At 43.1% G+C, this 14534-nt stretch overlaps 1 protein-coding gene across 1 annotated transcript; it reads left to right on the top strand.

Annotated features, from left to right (window-relative positions):
- The first annotated feature begins 282 nt into the window (after positions 1 to 282).
- Positions 283 to 14062, top strand: LOC141489192 (uncharacterized). The gene is made up of 2 exons (XM_074189972.1): positions 283 to 521; positions 4119 to 14062. Exons 1-2 carry the CDS (start codon positions 437 to 439, stop codon positions 6344 to 6346), a joined length of 2313 nt encoding a protein of 770 aa, XP_074046073.1. The 5' UTR covers positions 283 to 436; the 3' UTR covers positions 6347 to 14062.
- The last annotated feature ends 472 nt before the right edge of the window (positions 14063 to 14534 follow it).

Raw genomic sequence — 14534 nt, 5'->3', positions numbered from 1 at the left:
GGGGTGCCTTGGGTGGGAGAACCGGGGGGGGGCGGGGACCCGAGTTCCAATTTGCCCAAAGACACTTGACGCTTAGTAGCTGTGTGACCCTGATGGAGCCCCTGCACGTGACGCCCGGGGGGGGGGGCTCTGCACGTGATGCCCCGGGGTGGGGGGCTCTACACGTGACGCCGGTCGGCCCGCCACGTGACCCTGCCGGCCCCGCCCCCTTCGCTGGCGGCGCTCTGGCCCCGCCCCCTCCGCCACCGAGACGAGCGGCCGGAAGTGCCGCCCGCGGGCGGGGGGCGCTTCCTGTGTGGCCCGCCGGTGCACGTGGTTCGTGGGAGCCGTCCCGCGTGGGGCTGTGGGCTGGAGCCCGTGGCGGGTGCCCCGGGCCCCGGGTGTCCGTGGGGGCGTCGGCGGGGCCCCCCCGCGGCCCCGGGCCCGGCCGCCCCCCATGTCCCCCCTGGTCTGCAGGTCGGCGCCGGTGAAGATGGAGCCCGCGGGGAGGAGCGGGGACCCGCCGCCGCGGGGAGACACGGGTGAGCAGGGGTGGCGGCCCGGCCCCGCCCTTCCCAAGGCCCCCTCCCCCGGGCCTGTGCCCCCCGAGGGGCGAGGCCCGCGACGTGGGGCCCCTGCGCCGCCCGCCTGGCGTGCCCAGGGCGGGGCCTGTGCCTTGGCATCCGCCTGAGACTGGCACAGCCTGCCAGCTCCCCGTTGGGGGCGCGTCTCGGGTGTCGGGCGCTTTTAGGAAATATTCAATCCGGAGCCCCCCGCCCACGGCGCCCCCTGCCCCACGCCCCGCTTCCCGTCGCGCGAGCCGAGCCTGGCGGCGTGTCTGTGGGGCGGCCCGGCCCCGGGGCCCGGCCCGAGGCGCCTCCGCCCGGTTCTGGCCCTGGTGGGTTTGGGTTTGGGATGTGGGGCACCGCGGCCCCGGCTTGTCTGCCCCAGGGCTTACACCGCGGCCGGGGCGTTCCCAGCCCTTCTCAGCCTTCCCTTCCTCATCTGTGAGGTAGTTACTGCGAAGAGCATCAACCGAGAACAATAGTCATGCATTTCATACCTAAAAGTGTTAGTTCTTCTACCTCATTTGTTCCGTGGATGGTTTTCTTCTGGGGGTCATTGCTGAGTCTGAGGTCTTAAAATGCGATTTCTTACCGCACCATGGCTACCTTTCTCCATTATTTCCCTGGAAACTCAATATTTTCTTTTTACAAAAGAATGCTGTTGCTATTTTGTCTCCTTCTGTAAAGGGTCCCTTTGGAAGATTGATGAACTCCAAGAGCAATGTTTGATTGGCATGAACATTGAATTTTTTTCCAGTTATTGAAGCAAATTCAGAGATTCAGTATTCATTCAAGTACTGAGTGAATTTGGACAGATTGACTCAACCCTTTTGTGTGTTTTAAATGGAATTTCCCTTGTTATTATTAGACTTGTCTAGAAAAGTTAATTTTTGCAGATTTATTTTATAGTCTAAAACCTTATTGAATCTCTTACTTATCTCACTCTATATATATAATATGTTTAGTTTTTGCAAGGCTATGGGGTTAAGTGGCTTGCCCGAGGCCACACAGCTAGGTCATTATTAAGTGTCTGAGTTCAGATATGAACTCAGGAACTCCTGACTCTAGGGCTGGTGCTCTATCCACTGCCACCTAGCTGCCTCTTTACTACTATATTTATTTATTTGTTTGTTTATTTTTAGGTTTTTGCAAGGCAAATGGGGTTAAGTGGCTTGCTCAAAACCACACAGCTAGGTCATTATTAAGTGTCTGAGACCAGATTTGAACCCAGGTACTCCTGACTCCAGGGCCGCTAAGCCACCTAGCCACCCCTTTTACTACTATATTTAATAGGAGAACTTCTAGAGTTTCTTTACTGACTTAATGATAGCTTTTGGGTTTGAATGTTTTTATTCTTGTTGATTGTTTTCCTAATGTTGGACCAGATATATACATCTAGCTTGATAGTAGCAATTTTTTTTAATTAGTAAATTGCTGTAATCTTTTAGTCAAGATTTCATTTAAACTTCTTTTTAAAAATCTGTTCATTAATAATATTGCCCATAATTCTGTTTTTGTTTTGCTTCTTTTTTTATTTATCCTTCCCTGGTTTAGGTATTAGGACTATATTTGCCTCATAAAAAGAGTTTGATAGAGTGTTTTGTCAACTTTTCAGAATAATTAAAATTTCTTTAAAATTTGATTGTTTTCCTGTCCATCTGGACCAGGAGTTTGTTTTCCCTTTGGTAGTTCTTTTACATTTAGTTCTCTTTCCTTTCCTGTGATTGGAATATTGAAGCTCTAGTTGGCATTTGTGAGTATTTAGCATTTTGATGGGTCTTTAGTTCTTTTACTAACTCTAAGTGCAGTTCTCTAACTACTATACCAGCTGTGTTTTGTTTCTATTTTTCTGGAAATGATTTGTAGGTTCTTTTGATTGTATTTTTTTTAGGTTATTTTTTTTTTTTTGCAAGGCAAATGGGGTTAAGTGGCTTGCCCAAGGCCACACAGCTAGGTAATTATTAAGTGTCTGAGACCAGATTTGAACCCAGGTACTCCTGACTCCAAGGCCAGTGCTTTATCCGCTACACCACCTAGCCGCCCCTTTTGATTGTATTTAGACAGAGCTTTCCCCCTTGGATCTTCCAGGTTGTCTTGGGCTGGAAAATTATTTCACCTTTCTTTTTTTTTTAAAAAAAAGGTTTTTTTGCTAGGCAAATGGGGTTAAGTGGCTTGCCCAAGGCCACACAGCTAGGTAATTATTAAGTGTCTGAGACCAGATTTGAACCCAGGTACTCCTGACTCCAGGGCCGGTGCTTTATCCACTGCGCCACCTAGCCGTTCCTATTTCACCTTTCTTTTTGTGGGTTCTGCCACTCAAGAATTTGGCCATTAGAGTCATTATTTAAAGGTATTTGGAGTGGTCTGGGGGAGAGCTTGCAGGAGTTCCTACCTCCATTCTACCATCTTGGCTCCACTTCTATGCTTTGTGTTCTGAATATAAAATCCTGGGTAGCTTTCTGCATTAAGGAACTCAAGAGTTGGGGTTTTTTTTACCATTTTTTTTTTTGATACATTCTGGGAGACCTATGATTTTTTAAATTGCTTTTGCAATTTCTTTTGAAGATCACTGACTTTGGCATGTATAAAAGTCATGTGTTCTTTTAAAACATCTCTTTAAATCATAAATCCAAGGGTTCAAAGTCTAAAAATGGATTCTATCACCCAGTGACAGCTAGAGATGATAGACATAAAATCCAAAATGAAACTTGCATTTTTAGACATAGTCATTGTGGGAATGTTTTGTTATTGTTTTTTTTTTTAATTTAAGGCAATAGGGTTAAGTGGCTTGCCCAAGACCACACGGCTAGGTAATTGTCTTGTCTCTAGGGCTGATGCTCTATCCACTGCACCACCTAGCAGGAATGTTTGCTGGGACAATGTTTGTTTGTTGTGTTTTATTTTTTTGTTTTTTAATTGTCTTATTTGAGGGGCAGCAGGAAAGCACAGAAGGAAGAATATACAAGTAGGGTAGCTTTGAAAACTTCATATTGAATTATAAACCCAATAGAAAAAAACCAGTTGAATGTAATAAATTCATAATTTCATTTATGATTCTCTTTCTTACTATGTGAAAGTTCATTTTACTTGGTGTTATGATCAGAATTTTTTAAAAGATAGTTTCCAGATTTCTTTCCAATTCTGAAATTCTGTGATTTTGTGGATTCTGTGGTCATTTAGTGCTTTTAGACAAATGGTTTCATCACATAAGGAAGATCTGGAATCCGAGTTAAGACCAGGTTTCTTTGGGTCAGCTTAGTGGCATAGTGGATAGAGCACTGGCCCTGGAGTCAGGAGGATCTGAGTTCAAATCTGTCCTCAGACACTTGATAATTGCCTACTCAGGTGACCTTGGGCAAGTCACTTAACCCCCATGGAAGGAGGGAGGGAGGGACTGGATTTTTTTGCCCAGCTGGCCATAGTCAGTTATAGGACCATGTTCTGGCCCATGTTCACATTTGCCTATAATGAGTATTCTTGACCCTTCATTCATCTTCCTCACTTCTCATCCCCCAAAGCTGTGGACATCTACATCCTTTTTCACTCTTCATTTTCTGCTTTGTTTTTTCTTAGGTGGTGAGGACAAGACAAGGAATGGAGAAACAACATTGAAGCATGAAATTGTAGATAACAGTGACCAACTTTTTCAAGCAGAGGAAAAACCAGACATGCTTAATGAATATGGAAATTCTTTTAGCCTGAATGAAGAGATGGCTTTGAAGCAAAGAATCCTAGATCATAACAATCAACTCTTCCTTCACACAGAAGAAAAACCAAGTCTGCTCAATGAATATGAAGACTTTTTTAGGAACCAGGATTCAGCTTTAGTTGGATTTAATGTATTCCAAACTAATGAGGCACCATATGACTGTCAGAAGTGTGGAGAACGCTTTGTTACCATGTCCCACCTCACTCAGCATCAGACCATTCACACTGGACCAGGGCGTTATGTATGTTATGAGTGTGGGAAAAGTTTTACCCGAAGCTATCACCTCATTCGACATCAGGTTATTCATACTGGAGAGAGACCTTTTTCATGTAAAGAGTGTGGGAAGACTTTCAAGAGAAAATCCACCCTCACTGAACACCAGAGAATTCACACTGGAGAGAAGCCCTACAGATGCAACAAATGTGGGAGAGCCTTCAGTCAAAGCAAAGACCTCTTGGAGCATCAGAAAATGCACACTGTTGAAAAACCTTACAGATGTGATGACTGTGGGAAAGCTTTTAGTACCAGCTCAAGCCTCCTTCAGCATCAGCTCATCCACACAGGAGAAAAACCCTACAAATGTGGTGAATGTGGGAAAGCCTTCAGAAATAGCTCAAGCCTCCTTCGTCATCAGTTCATCCACACGGGAGAAGAGCTCTATAAATGCGATGAATGTGGGAAGACTTTGAGTAATCGCTCAAGTCTTTTCCAGCATCTAAAAATTCATTCTGGGGAGAAACCCTATCATTGTAATGAATGTGGGAAAGGCTTCATTCGAAACTCATACCTCATTGAACATCAGAGGATTCATACAGGGGAGAAACCCTTTGCATGTAAGGAGTGTGGGAAGACTTTCCGGCGCTCCTGGTACCTCACAGAACATCAGAGAAGCCACGCCCCAGAGAGAGCATATAGATGCACTGAGTGTGGGAAAGCCTTCAGAGACAGTTCATGTCACTTCCATCATCAAAAACTCCACACAGGAGAAAAACCCTTTGGCTGTAGTGAGTGTGGCATGACTTTTGGGCGCAAGTCACGGCTTCTGGACCATCAGAGAATCCATACTGGAGAAAAACCCTATGAATGTGAACAGTGTATGAAGAGTTTTAGCCACCGTTCACAACTTCTTGAACATATGAGAACTCATACTGGAGAGAAGCCTTATGAGTGTAATAAATGTGGGAAGTCATTTACTAGGAATTCTGGGTTTATACGTCATCAGAAAATCCACACTGGAGAGAAGCCCTATGAATGTAACCAATGTGGCAAGTGTTTTAGCAATAGTTCATTTCTTATTGAGCATGAAAGAATCCATACCACAGAGAAACCTTACAAATGTGATAAATGTGGGAAAGCTTTCTGTAAGAAATCATACCTCACTGGACATCAGATCACTCACACCAAAGAGAAACCCTATGAATGTAATGAATGTGGGAAATCCTACAATCGGCGTTTCCGTCTTATTGAACACCAGAGAATTCATACTGGAGAAAAACCCTATGAATGTGGTGAATGTGGGCGATCATTTAGTCGAAGTGCACTTCTTATTGGACATCAGATAATTCACACCAAAGAGAAGCCCTATGTGTGTAATCAGTGTGGGAAAGCTTTTAGTCTGAGAAAACATCTTGTTCAACATCAGAGTATCCATAATGATGAGAAACCTTATGAATGCAATGAATGTGGGAAAGCCTTTAGGCACAAATCTACATTTCGTGACCATCAGAAAGTTCACACTGGTGATAAACCCTGTAAATGTAATGAATGTGGGAAGTCCTTCAATCGGACCTTTCATCTTATTGAACACCAGCGGACTCATACTAAGGAGAAACCCTATGAATGTAATGAGTGTGGGAAGTGTTTCAGTCGAAGTTCAGTCTTTACTCAGCATCAGAAAATTCATAGTGAAGATCATAAACCCTTTGTATGTAATGAATGTGGGAAATCTTTTACTCGAAATTCAGTCTTTATTAAACACCAGAAAATTCACACTAAAGAGAACAAACCTAATGAATATGGGGAGTCCTTCAGTCAAAACTCAGTCTATATTCAGCAGCAGGAAAAGCATACTAAAGAGAATCTAGATCAATGAAGTTTTTTTTGAGGAGGGGGTGTCACAGCTTTTTCAGTATTGGGAAGAGGTGATGATGGTGAGGAAAGCCTTTGTCAGACCTCAAGCTTTATTTAGCATAAATGGGTTTACTCAGAAGTAAACCAGGGATTCTAATGGATAAAATTTAAATTATAATTAAATTTAACCAAGAGAGCAGTTCTGTAGAATCAAAAATACAGGGAACTTCCACAGGACTAGTTACAGCTTTGACAGTGTGTGGGAAGTATACTAAAGGTGTCAGCAAGTTCTGTGACCAAGCCATCCCTTCTGGGAAGGAGTTTACTCCATTTTCTTTAGGCCAAGTGAGCTAACATTCAGTAATGTAAATCATGTTAATGCAGTCTAGTAGAAACAAGGTTATCACATGTTACCAGCTCAGCAAAAGCTTAAATACTGGGAATACTATCCAGGTCCTTTTAAAAGTTTCATTGCAACCTTTCATTTTTTTCACCTGTGTAATGGCAGATCCTCTTCCCCTGCTGCCACCCCTGTGTGGAATCCTTCCTTCAAGAAAAGCCAGGTAGATTAGGTTTACAAAATAACAGTATCTGATTCTTGAAAGCAATCCACCACCCTCCACTTAAGTGGAGGGAAGTAAATTTTCTACTCTTTTTCTCCAGGATCAAAGTTGGTCATGGTGGTTCAACTGCCCCTTAGGACTATTGTCTTTTTTTCATCATTGTATGTACTATCTGTTTGGTTCTACTTTCTGTCTTTGTACTAGTCTATGCAGGGCAAAGAATGCTGGATTTGGGGATAAGGAGGATTTAAATTCTTCTTTGTCTGAGTATGGATATGTCACTAGCTTTCTTTTGGCTCTGTAAATGTTGTGGTCCATAAGGGCCAGTTCTGTTATCGATCCCCTTGGACATACGCCCAGCAGTGGGATCAGTACATCAAGATATGATTGGATGGCTTTTCTCCTGTAATTCCTAACCAATTGTCAAAATCTTAGTTTTCTGCCTTTCCATTAGCCGATCTTACAAAGTCTCTATTTCCTCTGTCACCTTTGCCTATTAGATGGGCATGTGATAAGGTGTGAGTTGTTTAAACCACTATTAAAAGTGGTTTAACATTTCCATTTCTTTGAAATATTTTATTATTGATCACTTAGCTCCTTGGGTGTGACTCTTAGTCTTAGACATGTGTCAGTTACTTCCATCTTGGATATTAGATCTATGAAAGATAATTGGTGCAAAAAATTTTCCCATTTCTCCATATCTTTTGGCTACATTTTTTCTTTATTTGTTAAAAGTTCTGTTCTTGCATCATCAAAACTGTCTTATGGATGCTTATTCAGTTTTGGGTTTTTTTTTTGTTTTTGTTTACTCATTCACAGATAAAGCAAGATGGTGATCTAATCATAACTTCTAATTAACAAGGTAGTTCTTACAAAATAGCTTGAATTAACTAAATTTGAAGGATCTGGAATCAGAGAAAGAGCAGATCTAATTTGAGAAGAGAAACATCAGGGCTAGTTTTGCGGGAAAGCCCAACTAACTGCTTCCCAGTTCCTTAATCAAAAGCAAATTGAACTAAAATACATATTGAAGGGCAGCTAGGTGGCTTAGTGGATAAAGCACTGGCCTTGGAGTCAGGAGTACCTGGGTTCAAATCCGGTCTCAGACACTCAATAATTACCTAGCTGTGTGGCCTTGGGCAAGCCACTTAATACCTCTTGCCTTGCAAAAACCTAAAAAAAAAATACATATTGAACTGGAGATGCATGTTGCATTAAATAGGATTTACGCATCAGATTTCTTTCTCGCCCTCAGAATAGTTTGTGGTATAGATGTAGTGTCCAGTGTTACTGAGAGCATGTCAGAGTGAGGATATAAGGATAAATCAACTCTTTTTTTTTTATTTTGCAAGGCAGTGGGGTTGAGTGACTTGCCCAAGGTCACACAGCTAGGTCATTATGAAGTGTTTGAGACTGGATTTGAACTCAAGTCCTCCTGACTCCAGGACTGGTGCTCTATCTACTGAGCCACTTAGCTGCCCCCTAATAAATCAACCTTTGAAGCAATCCAGCTCTGATCATGGCTTTCTGGTACCTTGGGTTCAAGATGAGATTAAGATGAAGCACTTACAGAGTACTTTGCAGTTAATAAGAGGAGGTTCATTTGCCATACCTAGAGAAGGAAAGGAATGTTCAACAAGAAAACATACTTGATCCTATTAAACATAACTTCTTTATCTACTAACTGGAGCACCACTCAGGCATTTGGGTCATTTCCTTAAAATTTTAGTGCCCTGTGCCAAGATGTACAGGTCTACTTTGTTTCCACCACAGCTCTCAAATATCAAAACACTAAGCTAGTCCCACATGGTTTTCCTAATCTTTTAAAACACTACATAGTGCTGTGACAGACTTTAACTCTCTTTTCATTAGCCAAAAAAGGGGTCAAATTAAACTGTACAAGGTATGTTACAAGTTAAATGAGAGCTGACTGCTGTAGATACATTTTTTAAACTTTTTTTTAATTTGAGACAAAAATTCTATCCCTCCTTCCCTCCCTCTTCTCACACCTCTGAGCTGTTAAGTAATCAGATATAGGTTATACATATGCAATTATGTAAAAATATTTCCATATTAGTCATTTTGTACAAGAAGTCTCAAAGTAAAAGGAAAAAGTGAAAGTGAAAAATAGCATGCTTCAGTCTATTCAATCAATATCAGTTCTTTTCTCTGGAAGCAGATAATATGCTTTGGGGTTGTCTTGAATCATTATACTGTTGAAAATAGCTAAATCATTCAGTTTTTCACTTAAAAATATTTCTCTAACACTGATTAAGGTTCTCCTGCTTCTGTTCCCTTCACTATGCATCAGTTGTATAAGTTTTTCCAGGTTTTTCTGAAATTCTGCTTGTCATTTCTTATAGCACAATAATATTGCATTACAATCATATCACAACTTGTTTAGGCATTTCCTATGGATGGGCTTCCCTTAGATTTCTAATCCTTAACCACCACAAAGCTGCTATAAATATTTTTAACAAATAGGTACAGGTAGTTTTTGAGGGAAGTCAATAAGGAAAACGTCCCTTTGCCTCTGTGATTAAGAGTTTATAAGAACCATCAAAGGAAAGGAATGAGTCTTTCCTCTAGTCTTTATTGCAGGTTCTGTGAACAAAAAACTCCTTATGCAGGGGAATGAATGGATTTAGGAATTAAAATCTACACAGTTGTATATCAGAAACTCATTCCAACTGAGCTGAAGACTTAGTCCATTCCTATTGATTTTTATAACTAGAAAAAGAGGTAACCAGGAAAGATGGATGTGGAAATTATCAATCTCAGAATGCCCATTCAGAGCCCCAGTGGGAGTGTAACATTTCCAAGCAGGAGTTCTCTAATATCATGAACACTTGATGAACTTAAAAACATTTGCAAACTTTGTGAAATCGTTTTCTATTGTAAACTCCCCAAAGGAAATAGGGAGTGGCTTCTCAACAAACAGTTCTTCATCTCCTTGGCTATTTATTGTGAGGAACCCTCCCCTAAAAAAGAACTCTTTGAATATATCCTTCCAGGAGAATCCTTCTGGAGGCCTGTTGGCTTCTCCCCTAACTTTGTTAGGACCAACAGCCATGTGAAAACAGCTTCTTAGATGTCCCAAGGAATTGTCATAGTCCAGGCTCATTCCAGCCTGAACTGGAGTTTCTGATGTGGCTTTGGGGTACTCTCCCTGTTCTAACAGGCCCATGAGCTTTTTATGACCACTAATTAGCTGATGCCTTTTCTACTTGGAGGCTCTGTGACCCATCTATGTGCAATATTCTCCAAGCAGAAATGAAGATTATAAGAAATCTCTGGACTTTCCTTGCTAAAGATGTGGTCAGAGTTAGGCTGGCTAGCCCAGTGATGGGGAGAGATGTTACAGGAAAACAGGTTTGTAGTGACCTGAACAGGCTGAGACATCGTGACTCCAGGCCTGATGAAGACTTCAAGTAAAATACAGTAGAGACAAGGTGACTTAGAATGGCAGCTGTGTGATGCTGACCAAACCAAGAGCCAATGGAAAGTGGACAAACTAAGCTGAGAATTATGTTGGTGACAGTAGGTGGAAGGCCAGTTCAGAATTGTTTGCCCCGATTCCTCAGAACCTAGTGCTGGGTTTAAAAAGCAATCCCTATTCAGCATCCCTTAGACTGAATAGGAAGAGTGAAGAGAAAAGGGGGGGGGTAGCCCTAACTTCATCCTGCCATGCACTGTTTAATGTTGATGCTATTTGATAATGCTAATAAAATATTTGGCTGTTTTTATTTAACCTTAGAAGGTTTAAGAATACTACATCGAGAAGGAAAAGCCATTCTCCCAATGGGGCCTTGAGTCAATTAGGATTATATTTTAAGTGCAATTCCTGAACATTTTAGAGCATACTTGCCAGCTTTCTTTAATGTGATGAGGAATATTATACCTGAGAAGCTTAAGAACTTCCCTGAGTGCTCTGCACCTTCAATTGGCCTAAGCAGCTTCAACTGGCTGGGATGGGTGGCCACTGCTACTGGTGCCTGCCAGCATGTCCTGGAAATGGAGACAAGATAACACATGCTTCTGCCTGCACAGCCACCCTCAACTTCTAGTTTCCTCCCATAGTGAAACTATGGGCATTGTGCCCAGTGAGCTGAAGCAAGGTATGTGAGGGGCTCAGAAGCCAGGAGGCCCTTGGGTCCAGGTTCAGCTCAATGGCTCCCAGGGCTGAGTTCTAGCAAGTCAGTGGCACCTTTCGAATAGTCATTGGTTTGCTTGAAACCCAGGGTGGACCCTGGACCTTGGTTTCCCATGAGAAGGTGGTAGCCCTTTGTGTCAAGGAAGCAGATTATGACACATTGTTTTCTGGGCCTCATCATAGACTCAGAAGTGACTGGGTCTTCAAAGAGATGCCAAGATTCACCAGGTTCTGAACCAAGAAGGCTATAAAGCCTGAACCTGGGACTGGGATCCTCATGCTGACATTCCATTTAGGTTTGCAAAGTGTTTTGTATACATTATTTCACTTGGACCTAGATTTAGAGCTGAAAAGGGAACATTGGCGGTCGTTTAGGTTGAAACTGACTTTCCAGATTAAGAAACAGACCCAGAGCTACTCGGACAATGAGCAGCAGAGCCAGGCCCCTGACTCCCAATCTAGAGCTCCATCCAGAATGAAATTAAAAAGGCATTCGTTAGGCACTTAATGTGTGTTGAGTGCCAGGACACCCAGAGCGAGGACTACCCAGGCACAATCCTCTGAGGTAGGGGCTATTTTTAACCACTGAACAGCTGAAGAAACACAAGGAGCCAGAACTTAAATCACTTGAACAGGACTGAACATGATGTTTGTCCTTCATTCTCAAGAACACATCAGGGAGGTGATGCCATGAAAGCACGTGACTTAGAGTGAGGGGGTTTGTTGTCAGCAACCTCACTTTCTCCTCTGGAGCTGTCTGGGTCCAGTGGCCCGATATGACTCAGGACGACTGCAGAAGGCCCTGGATGTGAGGCGATCGGGGTAAGGGACATATCTCCAGTCATCCTGAGTCGTACCTGGCCACTGGACCCAGATAATTCCAGAGGAGAAAGTGAAGCTGGTGACATGATCACAGTTACCCAGCGCGCCAGTGTCTGAGGCTGAATTGGGTGCAGGGCCATCATTGTCTGCTGCATCATCTACTGCCTCAGAGAAATGAGACTATCCAACTCTCCAAGACCTTGATTTAATGTGAGAAGAAAAGAAGTCCTGCATTTATTCTTGGAGTGAATGAAAAAACTTTTATTAGGCCCTATGTGCTAGGTATTTACATCCTAATGGGGAGGGTAATATCTGTGGGAGGTTTTCAGCTGCAAGTCAACCAGAAAGACCTGGTGCTAGAGTTGTGGGAAGCTGGCAGACCTCTCCTTTAGTATCCTCTCCACCAGTCAAATGCCAAGAACTGTCCTATAATGTATCTTCAGTAGCTGTGACTGTGGCAATACAGAAGCAGGTAGCTAGGAGCTGCTACCTCGGGTGATGGCAGTTGGGGCTGGGTTGGACAGCCCTTAGACCAGCCTGTTTATTAGCAGCCAGTGAGGAAGCTGTCCCCTTCTCCGTGATGGTGGGAGGGTTGTAGATACAGAACTGGCAGCCTGTGAGGTGACTGCTCTCCCCATGACTCTAAGGGCGAGGAGAGGTAGTTTGAAATGCCTGGCACAAGCAACCTCCTGTCATCTCCCTCAGAGGTGACAGTTGGGTGGCAACAGTTGAGCACAGTGACCCTTCCTGTGACTCCAATGAGGGATCAGTCTTAGAACAGAATCATTGGTGACATTTGTACAGCATCACAAGGGTTGCAAAGGCCTTTATAGTCCTGGGGGGCCTCATAAAATCCTGTAAACCCAGTTATCTTTAGTTTACAGATGTGAGGCTGAGGCTCTGAGATGTTCAGTGACTCACCTAAGGCTGCACAGCTATACAGTGGCAAAGAGGATTTAAATTCAGGGCCTTCTGACTCAAGTCAAAGCCACTAGACCATGCTGCCTTTCTGAACATTGGTTTAATATTTGATGCCACAAATGCCACCTTCTTGTCCACATCCTGTGAGCTGATATTGTACTGAAGGAATAGAAAATGTAATTGTACCGACAATCTTGCTGTCAGAGATAGCCAGCACAGCAAAGGGCTACAGCTGAAACATTCCCAAAGGCAATAGAGGGAGATGCTTTGATCAAGTTCTGTATTGAGTGCTGGGAGCAAAGACAAAAATGAAATCTCTGTCCTCATGGAATGCACAATTGAATGGAAGACAAGGGGAGGAGGAAGGCAGGTTTTTTGTTCTGTTCTTTGTGGGACCAAAGACAAGACATGCTTTTTGATGGTGCTTGTATGTCTTCCCTAGAGTTATTGACAATGAAAATAAGAAAAAAAAGATTGCTATAACTCATGCAACACCTTATGTGGAGAATGGAGAAGGAAAAAGGCCAGTAGTCACCATCAGGGTCACAAGATCATAGAAACCACTAAGCAGCAACCATTCTTTTTTTGTTTGTTTTTTTGTTTTTTAGGTTTTTGCAAGGCAAATGGGGTTAAGTGGCTTACCCAAGGCCACACAGCTAGGTAATTATTAAGTGTCTGAGGCCAGATTTGAATCCAGGTACTCCTGACTCCAGGGCCAGTGCTTTATCCACTACGCCACCTAGCCGCCCCAGCAGCAACCATTCTTGACAAGCACAATGACTTGATGGCAAAACCAGCAAGCTCATTTACAGCATATTTTTCAGGGTAGGATGGCAAAATAATGAAGGGATAAGACTTTGTTGCAAGACCCTGAGAGTGCTTATTACTTGAATATAAGCAGAAAGAAGACAAAAAAATCAACTAAAAAGAAACAGATTTGCCAGTTCTGAGGGTAAGAGAATTGGAGCGGGCAAAGATCATTAGCGATCCATCTAATCCAAGTCCCTGAACTGCTAAGGAAATGGAGAGAATACTGACCAGTCACCATTTCTTAAGTACCAGCACTACGCTAAATTCTGGATACAGAGGATTGAACTGATTGCCACAGGGCAGGTGGCAGCTCCCTTTACCTTTTACTTCATCAGTCTAGTGCTAGCATCCATGACAATGATTCACTTATATTTGGAGTCCACTAACTCAGGAAATTCAGTGTGGGGACTACTGTTTGGAGTTAGTCAATGCTGGTGGAGCTGCTGTTGCTGGTGCCATCACCCAATAATGTTTCCTCCAATTCCTGATGGGCAGATGTCTGTTGAGCTCAGGGAAGAAGAATCCAATATACTTCTATCTTAGTATGTCTAAGGACAATCACAAACATCTTTGTTTAGCAATTTAAACCCTCTACAAACTGACTCTAGTCCACCTTCTTATAGCTACATAGGAGAGAGGCTTTGACAGAGAAAGGAAAAGAAAGACCCCAGGAAGAGTTAACCCCTGTGGGGAGAAGAACTGCCAGGAGTCCCAAGGTGGAAGGAGAGAACAACCTTAACTTAAAGCCTAGATCTAATAGGAAAAAAAAAGATCCTGAATGACCTCCAGGAAGCCTTGACCTGAACCACAGTAGGATCCAAGGTCAAATAACTGTCCAACTGAGATGAAGTCTCAAGATAAATTAGATCCTGCCTAAACCAAAGAGGTGCTCCTTTTAATCCAGGTATTAGTCTCCAACCCAGACACTGAGGCTAGTAATA

This window comes from Macrotis lagotis, chromosome 5 (assembly GCF_037893015.1).
Source record: "Macrotis lagotis isolate mMagLag1 chromosome 5, bilby.v1.9.chrom.fasta, whole genome shotgun sequence".
In the NCBI taxonomy this organism is placed as follows: Eukaryota; Metazoa; Chordata; class Mammalia; order Peramelemorphia; family Peramelidae; genus Macrotis; species Macrotis lagotis.
Note: the sequence above shows the minus strand (reverse complement) of the source record. Positions and strands in the feature narration are given on the sequence as shown.

Excerpts from the sequence above, each read along its gene's own strand:
- LOC141489192 (XM_074189972.1), top strand. The coding sequence starts at position 437 with ATGTCCCCCCTGGTCTGCAGGTCGGCGCCGGTGAAGATGGAGCCCGCG. Across the intron at positions 522-4,118 it reads GCCGCCGCGGGGAGACACGG|GTGGTGAGGACAAGACAAGG; the intron begins GTGAGCAGGGGT and ends GTTTTTTCTTAG.